The sequence below is a fragment of the Heptranchias perlo genome, chromosome 38 (genome assembly GCF_035084215.1).
Source record: "Heptranchias perlo isolate sHepPer1 chromosome 38, sHepPer1.hap1, whole genome shotgun sequence".
Taxonomy (NCBI): domain Eukaryota; kingdom Metazoa; phylum Chordata; class Chondrichthyes; order Hexanchiformes; family Hexanchidae; genus Heptranchias; species Heptranchias perlo.
In genome coordinates, this window is record NC_090362.1 from 13,056,264 (window position 1) to 13,074,681 (window position 18,418).

At 50.0% G+C, this 18,418-nt stretch overlaps 2 protein-coding genes across 2 annotated transcripts; both read right to left on the minus strand.

The window, feature by feature from the left end:
- Nucleotides 1-3,265: 3,265 nt before the first annotated feature.
- Nucleotides 3,266-7,202, minus strand: hypk (huntingtin interacting protein K). Its single transcript, XM_067973273.1, has 4 exons — nucleotides 6,997-7,202; nucleotides 5,574-5,629; nucleotides 4,647-4,698; nucleotides 3,266-3,667 (listed from the first exon to the last, which is right to left on the minus strand). The coding sequence occupies exons 1-4, from the start codon at nucleotides 7,147-7,149 to the stop codon at nucleotides 3,572-3,574; spliced, it is 357 nt and encodes a 118-aa protein (XP_067829374.1). The 5' UTR covers nucleotides 7,150-7,202; the 3' UTR covers nucleotides 3,266-3,571.
- Nucleotides 7,203-8,517: 1,315 nt separating this feature from the next.
- mfap1 (microfibril associated protein 1) lies at nucleotides 8,518-17,909 on the minus strand. Its single transcript, XM_067973457.1, has 9 exons — nucleotides 17,730-17,909; nucleotides 16,153-16,369; nucleotides 15,279-15,408; nucleotides 13,067-13,254; nucleotides 11,831-11,939; nucleotides 11,412-11,572; nucleotides 10,827-10,986; nucleotides 10,218-10,307; nucleotides 8,518-8,992 (listed from the first exon to the last, which is right to left on the minus strand). Exons 1-9 carry the CDS (start codon nucleotides 17,809-17,811, stop codon nucleotides 8,810-8,812), a joined length of 1,320 nt encoding a protein of 439 aa, XP_067829558.1. The 5' UTR covers nucleotides 17,812-17,909; the 3' UTR covers nucleotides 8,518-8,809.
- Nucleotides 17,910-18,418: the final 509 nt, after the last annotated feature.

The following is an 18,418-nucleotide window of genomic DNA, read 5'->3' on the forward strand; positions in this document are numbered from 1 at the left end:
GGTGTGTGACTTGGAGGGGAACGTGCAGGTGGTATTGTTCCCATGCACCTGCTGCCCTTGTCCTTCTAGGTGGTGGAGGTCATGGGTTTGGGAGGTGCTGTCGAAAAAGCCCTGGTGAGTTGCTGCAGTGCATCTTGTGGATGGTACACACTGCAGCCACAGTGCGCCGGTGGTGGAGGGAGTGGGTATTCAAGGTGGTGAATGGGCTGCCGATCGAGTGGGCTGTTTTGTCCTGGATGGTGTTGAACTTCTTGAGTGTTGTTGGAGCTGCACTCATCCAGGCAAGTGGAGAGTATTCCATCACACTCCTGATTTGTGCCTTGTAGATGGTGGAAAGGCTTTGGGGAGTCAGGAGGTTGGTCACTCACTGCAGAATACACAGCCTCTGACCTGCTGTAGTAGCCACAGTATTTATATGGCTGGTCCAGTTGAGTTTCTGGTCAATGGCGACCCCCAGAATGCTGATGGTCAGAATGCTGGGGGATTCAGTGATGATAATGTAATTGAATGTCACGGGGAGGTGGTTAGACTCTCTCTTGTTGGAGATATTCATTACCTGGCATTTATGTGGGTCAAATGTTACTTGTCATTTATCAGCCTAAGCCTGGACATTGTCCTGCTTCATTATCTGAGGAATTGCAAATGGATAGACACACATATCTACGATTGTCTATGTATGAGGGGCCCCATCTATGACCGTGTACAGACAATGGGATCCATTTTTGACTCTGAATACATGAAGGGGTCAGTCTATCACATGAGGATGTCAACCTATGACTGCAGATAGAGTTACAACATGGAAACAGGCTGTTTGGCCCAATCAGCCCGTGTTGGTGTTTATGCTCCACTTGAGCAGTAGTCTTAATCCCATCTGTTGCTCTGTTCCCATAGCCCTTTATTCCCCTTTCCTTCAACCACCTATCTAACCTATTCTTAAATGTTGACTTAATCTCTGCTTCAGTTACTAACTCCAGTAGTGCATTCCATAGCCTCTCATTCTTCTGCGTAAGGAGGTTTCTCCTGCCCTCTGTCCCAGGTCTCTTACATTTAATCTTATGTCTATGTATTTCCATCTCCTCTGTTCCATCCTGTCATAATTTTAAACACTGCTATCAAAGCATCGCTTAATCTCTTCTGTTCTAATTTTTCAAATCTTTCTTCATGTTAGAATCATAGAAAGGTTACAGCACAGGAGGCCATTCAGCCCATCGAGTCTATGCTGGCTCTCTGCAGGAACATTCCAGCTAGTCCCACTCCCCCGCCCTTTCCCCATAGCCCTGCAAATTTTTTTCCTTCAAGTATTTATCCAATTCTCTTTTGAAAGCCACGATTGAATCTGCCTCCACCACCCCCCCAGGCAGTGCATTCCAGATCATAACCACTCGCTGTGTAAAAAAGCTTTTCCTCATGTCGCCTTTGGTTCTTTTGCCAATCCCCTTAAATCTATGTTAGTTATTTCCTCAACCTACTGAATCTGTCCTGTACCCTCTACATTACACAATACTCCAGGTTTATATAGATTCACCGTTACATCTCGACTTTTATATTCTATACTTCTTGCCACAAACCCAGGATTCCATCAGCTTTTTTATGACCTTATCCACTTGAGGGGCTGCTTTTAATGTCGCGTGAACCTTAATCCCCAAATCCCTCTGCTCTTCCACATCACCCAGCCTTCACCCATTCAATCTTCTGACCAAAATGTACCACCTCACATTTACTGACATTGAATTCCATCTGACCTTTTTTGTCCGGTCCCTGTATTATCAACGTGCTTTTGTAGATTCCTTTGATCCTTAGAATTATTTAATATGCCTCCTATTTTAGTATCATCTACAAATTTGAACATCACTCCCTCTAGTCCCATATCCAAACGAATGATGCACAGTGAATAGAACCGGTCCCAGAACAGAAACCTGTGGGACAACGCCACCTACTTCCAGCCACTCTGAGAATCTACCTCTATCTTCGAGTCTGTTTCCTTCCTTCTAACCAGTTTTCAATCCAATTTGCTACATGCCCCTAATTCCATATGCTTCAATCATCTCCAGTAGTCTCCTGTGTGGTACCTTGTCAAAGGCTTTCTAAAAGACCATATATAGATGATGGGTCCATCAATTACTGTGTAAAGATAAGGGGGTCCATCTATTACTGTGTAAAGATAAGGGGGTCCATCTATTACTGTGTAAAGATAAGGAGGTCCATCTATCACTGGGTAAAGATAAGGAGGTCCATCTATCACTGGGTAAAGATAAGGGGGTCCATCTATTACTGGGTAAAGATAAGGGGGTCCATCTATCACTGGGTAAAGATAAGGGGGTCCATCTCTAATACTGTGTAAAGATAAGGGGGTCCATCTATCACTGGGTAAAGATAAGGGGGTCCATCTATGACTATGTAAAGATAAGGGGGTCCATCTATCACTGGGTAAACATAAGGGGGTCCATCTATCACTGGGTAAAGATAAGGGGGTCCATCTATGACTATGTAAAGATAAGGGGGTCCCATCTATGACTACGTAAAGATAAGGGGGTTCGTCCATCGTTGCATACTGTGAGTGGGCTAATCTAGAACTGGCAGGGAGATTGAATGAAATCAAGGGGTTTTAGATTAGGTGCAGAGCAACAATCAACAAAGCAAACTGAATGCTGAACACTAGAACCAGGACAGTAGAGCACAAGTCAGAGGAAGTGATGATCAAACTGTCCAGTGCTCCGGTCAGACTGCCCCTGAGGACTGTGCCCAGCTCTGATCGCCCAGACACAAGGAAAATATTCCAACCCTAGAGGTAGTGCAGAGAGGAGCGAGGAGGCTGATCACTGGTGTTAGAGGGACCGAGTTATGGGGGAAGACTGAGGAAACTTGGACTTATCAGCTTGAATAGGAGGTGTCCATAATAAGATATTAGAAACAGTGAAACGTGGAGAAGGTGAATCCAGAATATTACTTTAAATTAAATTGTGAGAGTTCACTCAGGAGTCACAGGTTCAAACTGGTAAAAGGTAAATTTAGGACTGGTATCAGGGACTTCTTCACACTCAGAGCGATCGACACATGTGGGTTGGAGAGAGGGAATCCTGGAATCATTTAACATTGTTTAGGATGGATGAGCTGAATGGCTGTCCTTGTCCCCATCGATTTTGTGTTCCAGTGAAGAGACTCGAGTGGATCACTCACTGCAGGATCTGTTTTACACTCAACATCGCAATCGAAACCTCCCCCCACCCCCGCCGTAAAAATCCCCAAAGCACACAGCGAGGCCAGGTTTGAGTAAGCGAGCTTGTATTTTATTGGTTCCGTTTTAAGTCTTTTTAATCTTTTCCCTGTGGATGTTATGCTGATCGTCAGGATTCAGCACTGGATCACAACGAGAAACATTTGCACGAGCAAAGCACTCCTTTTACTGAAACCCTGCCAATCCGGTCACCAAACAGCTGACAGCGTCTAAACGGATGAACCTGTCCCGAGGTTCCATTTTATCCATCACTTGCCCCACTCACTATACATTCCTTTTCCTCCCTCCTCACCCACCAAACTTCTCCGAAACAGTCCCTGTCAACACACTGTGGCCTCAGTCTGTGAGAGCGATCAAGGCTTCAACAACATTTCCCAGGTGCTCTCGTAATCCGCGCTCTGCTGCATTTCGAGAAATCTCCATCTCGTTCATCTGTGAGAAAAAAAAAAGTTGAAAGTGAACCTGACGAATCCCTGCGTTTAGCTAATGCTTTATCACTTCAGAACATCAGGCACCGTCTCAGTCAGTTAGTTATTGGAGTGCACTGATTGTCAGACAAACACTGCGGCCACTCTGCACCAGGAACAGCAATGAGATGAATAACCATTTTAATTTTGTTTAGCAGGTGCTGGGTGAAAGAGGAGTGTTGCTGAGCACCAGGAGAACTCCGTGTGCCATAGATTCTCAACATCCACCTGAACCGGCAGACGGGGCCCCCCCCGTTTAATGTTGTACCCGAAAGAAAGGGTCACTCCCTGAGTACTGCGCTGAAAGGTCAGTCCTGGAGTGGAGCTCGAACCACAACTCTCTGAGGTGAGAGTACGGAGGAAACAGATTAACGTATTGTCTGCTGATTCCCGGACATCGATTTGAATAAACAGGACTGAGGGTGCAATGAGATTTGAATGGATTACACGGCCATAACTCCAATCCTTGGGATACACAGTGAACTGATTTTTTGCAGTTGGGCGTACGATGTTTTGTACATTTACTTAGAATTTACAGCACAGAAAAAGGTCATTCGGCCCAACAGGTCCATGCCGGTGATTATGCTCCACACGAGCCTCCTCCCTCTCCTCTATCAGCATATCTTTCTATTCCTTTCTCCCTCATGTGTTTATCTAGTTTTCCCTTAAAAGCATTTCCTCTCCTGAAAGCTCGGACTCTTGCTGGAGTACAGGCCCACGTGTGCCCAGATGGTGAGTACTGAGCAGGAACCTCGGCTGATTTTATTTCTATTATTCGTGGGTGACATTAGCAAGGGGAGTATTTTTGCCCAACTCCAAGGGACCTCAGCACAGAGCTGGAATCTCCTGTGTTTAACATGGCTCGGTATCATATCGAGGAGCTCAGAGCTAAAGCTGCTTTGAATCTCAAACAATTGCTTTGTATCGTTGCAAAGACGACTTACAATGAGTTCGACATCTTCCTTCTTGATGGTCACTTTCGCTAGCTCCTTCTCCCTGCGGAGCAAAGAACAAAATTAATTCCCAGTTCTTCACTAGACTCAGCTATGCAAGGCACAGTTTCTTGGAATGATGTATTTCCACCTCTGGGATCGTATCTGGACCAATGGGACAAAAGTCTCAACAACTTAAACACAGCGAGACATCCAAAGGGGGTGGTTCGGGGAGGGGGGAGGAAATCGGACACTAATCAGGAGTCGGAGAAGAGTTTAGGGCAGCTGACAGAGTGTGGGTGCACTGGTGGGTTTTTAAATTGGGAGGGGGGGGGGGCGTGGGTTAGTGAGGCAGAGCGTTCCTGAGTGCAGGACGACGACTTCTGAGGTTTTACCACCAACGGTGAGGCGGAGGGCGGTGGGGATGTACAATTCAGAACAGGGCCCCTCAGAGGTACAACCACAGGAGGCCATGGAGAGATCCGTAAACAAGGGTGGGGGCATTGAAATCAATGCTCTGGGAGTCAGGGGGTCAGCAAGGACAGAGGCCTGTTAGAGAATAGCAGGCAGGTGGTGAAAGAGCTCGGAACCACGAGAGGCCACTGGACAGTCAAAGAAAGCATGACGGGGGTTTCCGGCGGTGGTGGGATTGAGCTGGGGGTGGAGGCAGGCAGCGTTAGAGGTGGAAATAGGCTGTGGGGTTTGAAGCATTGCGACCGAGCTCCCATCAGGTTCAGCCTGAGTCAGCGGCCTAGGAGGGAGGTGGAACCAGGGGCTGGAGCTGGACTGAAACAGGAATTGTTCCACTCCCTGGTGCCAACACCCCGCCTCCGCTTCCTCTCCTTCACCCACTCCCTGGTCAGAATGGCAGACAGGAGACCTCAGCAGCACAAGAGGTTATTTACGGGGCAGACAGACCATTGAACTGGAGATTCTGACCTTTCTTGTTTGGCTTTCTGTTCCCGGGATCTCCTGTCTCCAATGACGGACATTGCCTAGAAACAAAAAACAGGTCACGATATCGACCCACACTCACTGTTGCAAAATAAACCCACCTGCGCCCCCCTTCCCCATCCGCCCTCGCCGTGCCCCCCCTTCCCCATCCGCCCTCGCCGTGCCCCCCCTTCCCCATCCGCCCTCGCCGTGCCCCCCCCTTCCCCATCCGCCCTCGCCGTGCCCCCCCCTTCCCCATCCGCCCTCGCCGTGCCCCCCTTCCCCATCCGCCCTCGCCGTGCCCCCCCCTTCCCCATCCGCCCTCGCCGTGCCCCCCCTTCCCCATCCGCCCTCGCCGTGCCCCCCCTTCCCCATCCGCCCTCGCCGTGCCCCCCCCTTCCCCATCCGCCCTCGCCGTGCCCCCCCCTTCCCCATCCGCCCTCGCCGTGCCCCCCCCTTCCCCATCCGCCCTCGCCGTGCCCCCCTTCCCCATCCGCCCTCGCCGTGCCCCCCCTTCCCCATCCGCCCTCGCCGTGCCCCCCCCTTCCCCATCCGCCCTCGCCGTGCCCCCCTTCCCCATCCGCCCTCGCCGTGCCCCCTCCTTCCCCATCCGCCCTCGCCGTGCCCCCCCTTCCCCATCCGCCCTCGCCGTGCCCCCCCCTTCCCCATCCGCCCTCGCCGTGCCCCCCCCTTCCCCATCCGCCCTCGCCGTGCCCTCATTTCCCCCCACCCCATTTCCCTCACCACTCCCCTATTTCCCTCATGTCCCCTTCCCTATTCCCCCCATTTCCCCATTCCCTCACTCCCCTTATTCCCTCACTCACTCCCTCTATTCCCTCACTCACTCCCCCTTTATTCCCTCCCTCTATTCCCTCACTCACTCCCCTCTATTCCCTCACTCCCTCCCCCTTTATTCCCTCACTCCCTCCCCCTTTATTCCCTCACTCCCCCTTTATTCCCTCCCTCACTCCCCCTTTATTCCCTCCCTCTATTCCCTCACTCACTCCCCCTTTATTCCCTCACTCACTCCCCCTTTATTCCCTCACTCACTCCCCCTCTATTCCCTCACTCCCTCCCCCTTTATTCCCTCACTCCCTCCCCCTTTATTCCCTCCCTCTATTCCCTCACTCCCTCCCCCTTTATTCCCTCCCTCTATTCCCTCACTCACTCCCCCTTTATTCCCTCACTCCCTCCCTTTATTCCCTCACTCCCTCCCCCTTTATTCCCTCACTCCCTCCCCCTTTATTCCCTCACTCCCTCACTCCCTCCCCCTTTATTCCCTCACTCCCTCACTCACTCCCCCTCTATTCCCTCACTCACTCCCCCTTTATTCCCTCACTCCCTCCCTCTATTCCCTCACTCCCTCCCTCTATTCCCTCACTCCCTCCCCCTTTATTCCCTCACTCCCTCCCCCAGGCCGCCGCCTCACCGTCTCCAGGTCGGAGCTGAGGATCTCCTTCTCCTCCGCATAGTCGGTCACCCTCTCCAGATCCGCCGCCCCGCTGTCGTGCTTCCGCGGCTTCTCCGCCGGCCGCTCCGTCTCCTCATTCTCCAAATCCAGGTCGCCGTCAGCCTCCGCCATCAGCACGCGTCCGCCGCCGCCACCGGAAATCGCGTCACCGCGCACACCCACCGTCCAGGGGGAGGGGCACTCGCCGGAAACTGCGTCAGCACGTAGCAGAAGTAACGTCCCCTGAGCTGTTCCGGGTTGAGCTCAGGATTAGGAGTTTTTATTATTGAGGAGTTAACGCCCCACAGACACTGAATTAATCTGATTGGAGCTGGGACACAGTCACTGCTGCTCCGGTTTTATATAAATTTAAAGTATGTTCAGTACAGCAGCATAAGGAGTTTTATTCAGGGATTTTCCCCCCCTCCCAATACTATTGAAGTAACTAAGTTTGAAGTTGAAAAACTTAGGAAACTTCATAGAAAACTCAACATTGGCCAACCACCACTGAGCAGTAACCAAAAGACCCAATAGAATGGTGAACTGCACAGATGGTGAAACGGAAAGGAGAGTTTTTCTGAATGAATGAAAGAAGATGAGCCAATTGGCTTTCCTCATCTGTGTGTATCTTGTAGCATCTTCATTAGAAATCCCTAATATTTTTATGAAATAATTAACCTGGCTCCATAGGACCGGTTAAAATAAAAGCAAACTGATCTGAGTTTTGACCACTGACATTTTAAGCTACTGAATTTTAACAATGGTTTCACGACCCCGGGGTAAAAAGTTCCTGGTATCCACATGCTGGTCACGAGGCATTGGCTCCGCGAAAGTGCATCTGAGCTCTCTACACGCGTGCGGGAGTCAAATCCGGCAACATCAGAACCATTCAAATGCAAGACTCTCAACGCTGATCATAGAATCATACAGCACAGGAGGCCATTCGGCCCATCGTGGCTGTGCCAGATCTTTTGGAAGAGCTAACCAATTAGTCCCATTCCCCCGCTCCTTCCCCACAGCCCTGAAAATTTTTCCTTTTCAAGAATATATCCAATTCGCTTTTGAAAGTTACTATTGAATCTGCTTCCACCACCCTTTCAGGCAGTGCATCCCAGATCATAACAACTCACGTTAAAAAAAAAATTTCCTCATCTCCCCTCTGGTTCTTTTGGCAATTATCTTAAATCTGTTCTATGGTTACTGACCCTCCTGCCAATGGAAACAGTTTCTCCCTATTTGTTCTATCAAAACCCCTCAGAATTTTGAACACCTCTATTAAATCTCCCCTTCACCTTCTTAATGCACAGCAGGACAAGTAACAACATGGAATGGTTGGGCCCAATGGCCTGTTTTTGTGTTGGGAGGGAGGGATGGATAGAATCCAAGGTACTAATTCACTATAAAATGCAGGGCTACATCTCGTCGTTGCCAGGACACAGATCTCTCTCCCTCTGGAGGCTGTGCAGCCGTTCCCTGATAATGAAACGAGGAGATTATAAATTTGGTACCTTGCAGTTTTTAATCCTACATGACATAAAACAGAACACATGATTACACACTTATAAACACTTTAGAAAATCTTTTTTTTTTAAAAAGCAGGTTTAAATTACAGAAGAGCATTTTTACAGAGAAAACAATGTTTCAACAAAGAGTCACTAAGAGTGTTGTAAACTCTTTAAATTCCACACGTGGCAGGAAGTGGTGTAGTGAAGTTCACCGTCCGAGAGCTCCGATGCTTGGTGCCGAGCGCACAGACCGTCCAGCCGGAACGCCCCCCTCCCCCCCCCAGCGATTACGTGGTCTTCCTCTTCTTGGCCGAAGGCCTATCGAAGACGTCGCGTACACCAGCCGCCCGCTGCTTGAAGAACTTGCTGTTCTGAGCAGATTCCTGGGCCCAGGCAGAGTCAAACGAGGTGGTGTCTTGATCGACCAGGTGAGTGTACTTCGTCCGACCCGAACGGCCAAAGTTTTTGACCTGGTGTTCATGGGGGGGGCAAAATGACATCCAAATTGAGTTTAAACAGGTAGCCATTTTTGTTCAAATAGTCACAGAATCTTGCCGCACATAGGAGGCCATTTGGCCCATCGTGCCTGTACTTTGAAAGAGCTATCCAATTAGTCCCACTCCCCTGCTCTTTCCCCAGAGCTCTGCAAATTTTTCCCCTCCAAGTATTTATCCAATTCCCTTTTGACAGTTACTATTGAATCTGCTTCCACCGCCCTTTCAGGCAGCGCATTCCAGATCATAACAACTCGCTCCAATAAGTTTTCTTGATGCTTTGATAAATTTTCATCTGAAAATTTTTGATCACCATTTTTCCACCTCAGTAACTGATATTTCTAATGTCCAAAAAAAGGGGCTTAAAACTAAATAAACACTACAAGAAAAAAAGATGCGTTAAAGTTCCCGCTGTAATCCTTCGTCATCTCCGATTTCCAGCATTTCACTGCTTTCTTTTTATTTGACTTTATCTCGGGATCGGGGTGGCGGGGGATTCGACCAACAGTTGACGATTCTCTGCACGTCACGAGTAACAGAGTCGTACAGGGAACAACTGTGAGGTTTCTCATTCCCCCATACTTCACAATAAGATAGTTACCAGGGAAGCGCACAGCAGCAGTCAGTCAGCTTCTGAAAGAGACCCGTTTTAAAGCTCCTGGTGGGACCATCCATCAAAAAAAAGACAGCGTTCTGATGAAGAGTCTCCACACGAAACATGAACTCATCTTTTCTCTTTCAAATGCTGATCGACCTGCTGTGCATTACCTGTTGGCTGAAGTTTAGGTCAGTGAGGGAGGAAACAAGTAAGCCCTGGTTGACCCCTGATCTTGTACTGAACCGAGACCTCAGCAACATCCTCCAGCCACCTGTCCCTGCAAGGACCGTCTGCTCTTCTGGCGCCAGCTCAACCTCCTCATTCCCCTCTCACGGCTGCTGTTTCAGGCACTACAGCCCCACCCTCTGGGACACCCTCCCTTTATTGAGCAGCCTCCTAAAACCCCTCTCTTTGGCCATGCCTTAGGCTCCCCCGACCTTTGCGTTCTCTCCTTCCTCAGAGATGAGGGTGCAGAACTTTTCTCCGCCCTGTCAAGTGCTCAGAGGCGTCCATCTAATGCGCAAGGAGTGCTACAGAAAGGCAAGTGCTTGTTCAGCAGTGCCTGTTGGACACGCAACCTCTGGTGATCCAGGTGCACAGTACCTGCATGACTTTGGGCAGGATGGTCTTGTTGAAATGGTCCTCCAACGTCGGAGAACTGAAGTCCCGTTTGTAAAGATCCTCTTCTTCGTCCTGTTAAACGGTAAACAAGAGGGTCAGTTAGTTTGACACACTAGAGGGAGGTACATGTGAACCATGCAAGTGGTGCATTCCCAGACAGACCAAATATAGTTTGTAACAAAACAAAACATATCAAACTCCCTCGATGGCCAAGTTTATGCTGAAATCAGTGCTTGCTCAAACACCCCACAGAGTGATCGGAGTTCTCCCCTCCATCTCCCAAAGGTGCTGCCTCTTGCTGGGGCATGGGTTCCGCTGGCATAGACAGCCCTTTCGCAACTCTTCGGAATGACCATTCCTCATGCGTGATGCCAGGCAGTGAATATCAGCAGGCTATCTGACTGCGGAGGGCATCACACCAGAGCCTAATCCTATCTCCACATACACTCGCCAGCACGAGTCACTGAACAGCGATCAGGCGTGTGAACACTGGCTGATGCATCAAGCGATGCATGTATTAATTGAGCCATCGGGGGAACCCTAAAACATTGGCGTTTGTCTTTTGTATCGGGTGAAATCAGCCCCACTCACCATGAAGAAGGCTCCTCTGTGGTAGTATTTCTGCAGGAACTTGTATTTTCCTTTGCTGGCCTTGTTGGTGATGGCTTTGCTGTTGGCTCGAAGCTCTGCTCGTCTCTCCTCCTCAGTCAGATTATGCATCCGGTCAATCTCAGCTTTCTCCTTCTCCATGCTGCAATGAAGGGAAGACAATTAAAGAAGAAAAGACCTTTCACAAAATAATCACTTCTTCCACTTTAAACCACACCGAGGCAGACACGTTCGCAGTCTGGCACGAGAGAGGAAGAGCAAGCTTTTCATTTTGCTTAAAGAATTACCGTTCTGACTTATATATAGGTCGCACATTGGACAAATTACCGTTCTGACTCATATAGATTGCACACCGCTCAAAGAAATGCTCTACTAACTTGTAAATAGGATAGACTTTCAGCAGAGTTGGGTTTGCAGCTTATGTGCATATTGATTATTTTTGTGCATTGAGGTTAGAGGGTGTAGCCTTTATGCAGAGGCGGTATATATGTGATCAAATACAGTATTCAACTTTACAATTTCAAGTTTCTAAAAGGTAAGTGAAACACAGATAGCACAAGTACTCACGACTCCCTCTCCTCTCGGTCCCGTTTGACGCGTTTAAGTTCCCGTACTTTCCACGACTCATACTCCTCCTCATCATTCTCATCGTCAGTATTCAGTGCATCGAGAGCAGAGAGTGTTCTCCTCGACTCCTCGATCTCCCGCCTGGCTTCCTCCTCCACGATCTGCAAAATAACGTCGCATCGCTCAGTAAAACAGCAGGGAAACCACAGCACCCCCCACTCTCCCCCCCCCCCCCCCACTAACAGCCACTTAAAAAAAAATGCTTCCTGCAGTGCTCCTGGGCTAGAGATGGTGAAATCAGCCAGGGTTCCCGCTCCTGATCACTATCCAGTGACCTCTGCTGGAAAGTGTGTATTAGGACAGGATCCCACAGACAGCATCACGATGAACCGGTGCAGTCCGCAGGCAGCGCTCACTACCTTCAGCGTGTACTTGCGCTGCTCCTCGCTCAAGCGTTTGGCCTCTTGTTCCAGTTCCTTCTGTTTGACGGCCTCAGCCTCACGTTCCTGCACAGTAACTCGGTCCTTCCTGGGAGAATCAAAAGGGGACGTTGGTCAAGTGACCTGTGCAGACTGGCTTATGGTAAAAACCTCAGATCAAAGAAAGAATTGCATTTCTATAGTGCCTTTCACAAGCACAGGACACACCATAGCACTTTACAGCCAGTGAAGTACCTTTGAAGTGTCATCACTGTTGTAATGTAGGAAACATGCAAATTATCCACTTTAGACTCCCAGTGTCTGCATCAAACACTCTGAGGGCAGGTACAGCACGGGTTAGATACAGAGTAAAACTCCCTCTACACTGTCCCATCAAACACTCCCAGGGCAGGCATGGTACGGGTTAGATACAGAGTAAAGCTCCCTCGACACTGTCCCGTCAAACATTCCCAGGGCAGGTACAGCACGGGTTAGATACAGAGTAAAGCTCCCTCTACACTCTCCCATCAAACACTCCCAGGGCAGGTACAGCACGGGTTAGATGCAGAGTAAAGCTCCCTCTACACTGTCCCATCAAACACTCCCAGGGCAGGCATGGTACGGGTTAGATACAGAGTAAATCTCCCTCTACACTGTCCCGTCAAACACTCCCAGGGCAGGTACAGCACTGGTTAGATACAGAGTAAAGCTCCCTCTACACTCTCCCATCAAACACTCCCAGGGCAGGTACAGCACTGGTTAGATACAGAGTAAAGCTCCCTCTACACTCTCCCATCAAACACTCCCAGGGCAGGTACAGCACTGGTTAGATACAGAGTAAAGCTCCCTCTACACTGTCCCGTCAAACATTCCCAGGGCAGGTACAGCACGGGTTAGATACAGAGTAAAGCTCCCTCTACACTCTCCCATCAAACACTCCCAGGGCAGGTACAGCATGGGCTGGATACAGAGTTATGTTCATTCTACATTGTTCAAAATACCTTAGATTCATTCACAGAAAGTGTCCCTTATTTCAACAGTACGACATATTTTCCATTTCGTGCACCAGCCAGCCTGTGGGTGAAATTGCTGATTTGGTGCCGATTGTTGGTCATTTAAGGGCAGGTGTTATTCTATGTGCCCACAAACACTGCAAGCTGAGTTCACATTGTCCCTCCTTTGTAAGTCACTAATGAGAAAGGCTGCGGATCAGCTAGGTTTACAATTGAATCATACCGTCTGATAAAGACAGGCTTCAGCCTGGGTTCAGTTTCATCCTCACTGTCCGTATATTCCTCGTACTCCGACTCCTCCTCCGATTCTTCCCCAGATCTGCCTTCGTCCTCCAATTCCAACAGTTCCAATTCCTCGTTCTCTCTCTCCTGAGCTCGCTGCCTCATCATGGCGCGACGACGCTCGATTTCCTGCGGGAGCACGAGAGTGAGACAGCTGCAGACTGGGCGGAATAAATCTGCCTGGGCTCGTTAACCCTAACAACTGATCAAAGGGGCCTGGGTCTCGGGGCTCCCAGCGTGGCTACATTGTGGGTAAGCGGAGATTGAAATTAAAATCACCAAGGATGAGGAGTCGCTTAGTGCAGAGTCTGAGGGAGGAGAGGGAGCCTATCTCAGGGAGAACGTTGGGATGGGGCTGGGGATGTGTGCGGTAAAGAATTAGGAAATCTAAAGGAGAGGCGAGAGGGGTGAATCTTGTGAGGTGCTCGAAGGAAGAGAAGGTGCCAGGGTAGAGGGAAGAGACCAAGGTGTGATTTGGGATAAGGGTGACACTGTCACCACAGCAGTTTGGGTGGACCAGGCGGTGGAAAGCATAGCCAGGCAAGGTGGCTTCCGTAAGAGGCAGATTTCAGTCAAAGCCACTGGCAATCACAGCCACTCAACTAAAGACTCTCCCCCCAACACACCACAGGTTAAACAAACAATAAATCATCAGTTCCTCCCCCCTTTCCTTGTCCAGCCACAATTACCCATCCTGCATGCAGATCCGCAGGCAGTGACAGTCTTCCGATACCTCGCTCAAGTGGCCTTTCTTCATGCGTTAACCCAGTGAGTGGTGGCCGGCTATTCGACTGTGTGAGGCGTCGCAGCCGAGCCCAACCGTGTCCTCATCACACATAAGTGCTTCCCAGCAGGGATCACTGGATAGTGGTCAGGGGACCCTGGTTCTTATCTTGCTCAAGGGAGGCTGAAGTTAACCGCAGTAATATCTATTTCCCCCTCAGCTGTGATCAGCAAAGTTGCCGGGACCTCCATGATCTGGGCGGCTCAGTTTCACTCTGGGTGCCTCCATCCTGAGGTTTTCTCCCAGTAATGATTAACTGGGGAGAAAAAGTAAAACGGCCTTGCACTAAACTTGTACCTCCCACTCCAAATTGAAACGTTATATAATTAAAGGTTTCTCGGCCATTCAGACAACACGTCAAAACTAGGTCACACACTGGCAGCGACAGAATTATTGGGGGAAGGGGATAATGAGTTTACCCAGTGAGTATCTGTGCCATATAGACTGCGAAGGTCCCAGGTTTGATCCCTGTGCTGAATTAGTTGGTGTCAGTTGGGGCAGCAGTGAGGGCACCACACTGGGCTAGAGAGAGGGAGAGTCAGCCCTGGGTCCTACTGCTGGAAGCTGCATGGTGGGGAAGGAATGTCAATTGGAGGAAGGATTGGGCTCAGTTGTGATGACCCAGGGTTGAATAGTCCAGTGATGATCTCCATCCAGGCTCCAACTTAAACATAAACATCCGCTGCCCAACGTGCTCAAGAGAAACTTCTTTAGCCAGAGATTGGCAAGAACGTGGAACTCACTACCACAAGGAGTAGTTGAGGCGAACAGCATAGATGCATTTAAGGGGAAGCTAGATAAGCATGTGAGGGAGAAAGGAATAGAAGGATATGCTGATAGATTTAGATGAAGAGGGATGGGAGGAGGCTCATGTGAAGCATAAACACCAGCATAGACTTGTTGGGCTGAATGGCCTGTTTCTGTGCTGTAAATTCAATGTGAATCTATGCAATAATTCTGTATCTGACAGTGTGCAAGTCATTTCTAATCTGTCTCTCAAACAATTAGAAGTGAATTTAGCTGCTTTGACCCTTTGCCGAGTGAGATGTAACTTCTGGGCCGAAGCAGTTACATACTCGGTCTGATCCGAGCAAAGAGCAGTGCTGACTTTCTCCAGCTGCCATCACAGAGTGAAAGTAAAGGCAGAACACGCTGGAAAAGTCCAGACCTGAAAGAGAGAAGATAATCTAGTGACTCGGGCGAGAATCTGCATCAAGTCTCCGATTCAGAATCTCCACCGAGTCCGTAAGCTGCCTCTTAACTTTCAGACACTGGCGAGCTGCTGTGGGGACCTTCCTGCTTTTATTTTACGTTTCCAGCACTTGCTGTATTTCCTTCATCCTCATCTTTGCATGAGGCTCGTACCCACCTCGTCGTCCACTTCCTCCTCCTCCTCCTCACTGCTGTCCTCCCGATCCACGTGCCACGGCTCGCCCTCATCCTCCGACTCAGCCTCCATTACGACCTCTGGTTCAACAATCATACGATGCCTGGCCAACCTGCAGGAAAGCAAAGGGGCAACCCTCAGTCATCTCCCCAACGCAGCTTAAACGTTGGACATTACTTTCTTTTTAAATACAAGAACTTGCATCTACAAACTTGTAAATTAGGGACACCTAAGGGACTTGCATCAGGTGACCTTTATTTGCAGGTGTCCCTATTTTCAAAATGGTCATTGTATGTACAGTAAATTATTTGGGGCTGTCAATGAGTGTCTCTTTTTTGCAGGTGTCAGTGTATACAGTGCCTTTCACATCCTCAGGACATCGGCTGAGGGATAAATGTTAGACAGGCAATGGGGAGAACTCCCTGCTCTTCTTTGACTAGTGTCTTGGGATCTTTGACATCCACCTGAGAGGGCAGACAGGGATTTGGTTTAACGTTTCAATTGAAGGGTGGCACCTCCCGACACTGCAGCTCTCCCTCAGTACCACACTAATGTGTCAGCCTAGATTATGTGCTCAATTCCTGATCAGGACCAGGAATCCTGACAAGCTTTTTTACTCCCCAACTGAGAGGCTCTGAAGCCAATAATCAGCTCCCGTTACCTTCAGCTGAAACCAGGCATTTCACCCGAGACCTTCCCTGCTTGGTGCGGCTCAGGACCGGACAATCTGTTTAAGCAGGGAGCCCTATCATTTTGTAAACAGCACACAAACCACTAAATCAGGATCCGCTCTCCACCACCTGCCTGGCAGACCCCAGATCCCGCGTGTCGACCCCAGTGCCCCAGATTCTCTCACCTTTCCTCTACATCCTCGGAGAGTCTGTTCTGGAGACGCTTCAGACGCGGGTCGTTCGCCACCTCCTCCTTCACCTCAGGCTCCGCCTCCGTATCCTTCGGCTTCTTAACAAACTGGAAGTCCTCCTCCTCCTCGTCAGAGGACTCCATCGGAGCGTAATCGGGTCGTTTACCGGAGACATAGCGCTTCACCTTCACCTTCTCCATCGACACCTCACCTGGGCACACAAGGCAGCAGCGTTCAGCCACGGGCCTATCTACAGTAACTGGGGATCAGCAGCAACAGCCCCCCGAAAGGGGCCTGGTTCTCGGGGTTCCCACCCTGGCTACATTGTGGGTAAGCGGAGATAAAAATTGAAATCACCACGGATGAGAAGTCGCTCAGTGCAGAGTCTGAGGGAGGAGAGGGCGGTTATCTCAGGGAGAACGTTGGGATGGGGTTGGGGATGTGTGCGGTAAAGAATTAGGATCTTAAAGGAGAGGCGAGAGGGGTGAATCTTGTGAGGTGCTCGAAGGAAGAGAAGGTGCCAGAGAAGTAGAGGGAGACACCAAGGTGTGATTTGGTGGTAAGGGTGACACTGTCACCACAGCAGTTTGGGTGGACCAAGTAGTGGAAAGCATAGCCAGGCAAGACGGCTTCAGTAAGGGGCAGATTTCAGTCAAAACCAAGTGTCAATGCAATTGTCCACAAGGTTGTGAATACCACGGGCATTATTTGTGACTGAGCAAGCATTCTGGAAGAAAATATAGAGAGGGATGGCGTTTGTTAGTCTGCTGTGGACTGAGCGGGCGTTGAGCGAGACAAATCGCCAGCGAGCGCGCTGGCCAGGAAGGTCAGTGAGGGGGGGGGGGGGGGATGAGACAGTTGGGACTGCTTCTCGTAAGGAGGCAACAACATGTTCCTCAATAGGGCTTTTGGAGAATGTCAAGAGAGGCACAGAGCAAAGCTGTGGGCTCATCAGAGAGGGATTCAAGCCTGGGATGGCAGCAGGAGGGTAGAGGAGTTAGGGTCAGGGCAAAGTACCCGAGAAGGAAGAAATAATATGTGGCATGACTCTCCAGCACAGGCGCAATGGGCCGAATGGCCTCCTGCCATGCAGTATGATTCTATGACTAGGCAGAAGAGGGAGGAGACAGGAAGGGGAGATGGAAGGAATGGGCTCAAGTCTGGAGCAGCAGCTAAAATAAACAATAACTTGCATTTATATAGCAGCTTCAACTTAGTAAAACGCCCCAAAACGCTTCACAGCGGCGTAATCGGACAAAAAGAGCGACACACAGATGGGCAAAGGGGGGTTCAGGGTCCGTGGGCAGAGCACTGATTAGAGACTAGTCCTGGTGGTAAACAGAGTCCCCTCACTCCAGGTTTCACACACTCGCCCCTCAATGTTGCAATAAAACGTTAGAATAAAATTGATACAATATCCCCTCACCCCACAGGTGCCAAACTTCTCGAGATCAACAACCCCACAGTCTTCCCGTGTCGTTGATACCCAGAGCCCGGGGCTCCCCGGTGGGCCTAGGCCTCAGTCCCCGGACTTGCCCCACTCGCTCTTCCCCTCCCTCCCTCCACGTTACCTTTCTCATTGAGGACGGGCACGGCCCCAGCCGTGGACTGGATCGGCGGCTGCTTGGCGCTGAGGTTGATCGGAGCCGCCATGGCGACGCTGCCGAGGAACAAAACTCAGGAAAGAAACAAAAAAGCTCACAAGATGGCGACTCGGAAAGATCCGGGGGAGAGGGGGGGCGCGGAGTGATGATGTCATCAAGAAGCGCTCCCCGTCCCGCCCCTTATATTGGTGATGCGGGAGGGGGTGTGGCTAACGGGTGTGGGGCGGGGCTGGGAGAAAGGGACGGGGCTAAAAGGTAAGGGATGTCTCTGAGAAAGGCCCGCCTACTCACCAGGAGCAATGCCACCGGAGACTCACCAGGAGCAATGCCACCGGAGACTCACCAGGAGCAATGCCACCGGAGATGCCCCCCATCCCCCTCCCCCACAATAGTTTCAAATGTTGTGGGACTGGGATCAGAAGCAGTGGGCCGGGCAAATTGAGAGAACTGGTTTGAGGGAGGAGAAGCTGTTGGAGAGTGGAACATAGGAGCATAGGAACAGGAGTAGGCCATTCAGCCCCTCGTGCCTGCTCCGCCATTTGATAAGATCACGGCTGATCTGTGATCTAACTCCATATACCTGCCTTTGGCCCATATCCCTTAATACTTTTTTGTTGCCAAAAAGCCATCTATCGCACATTTAAATTTAGCAATTG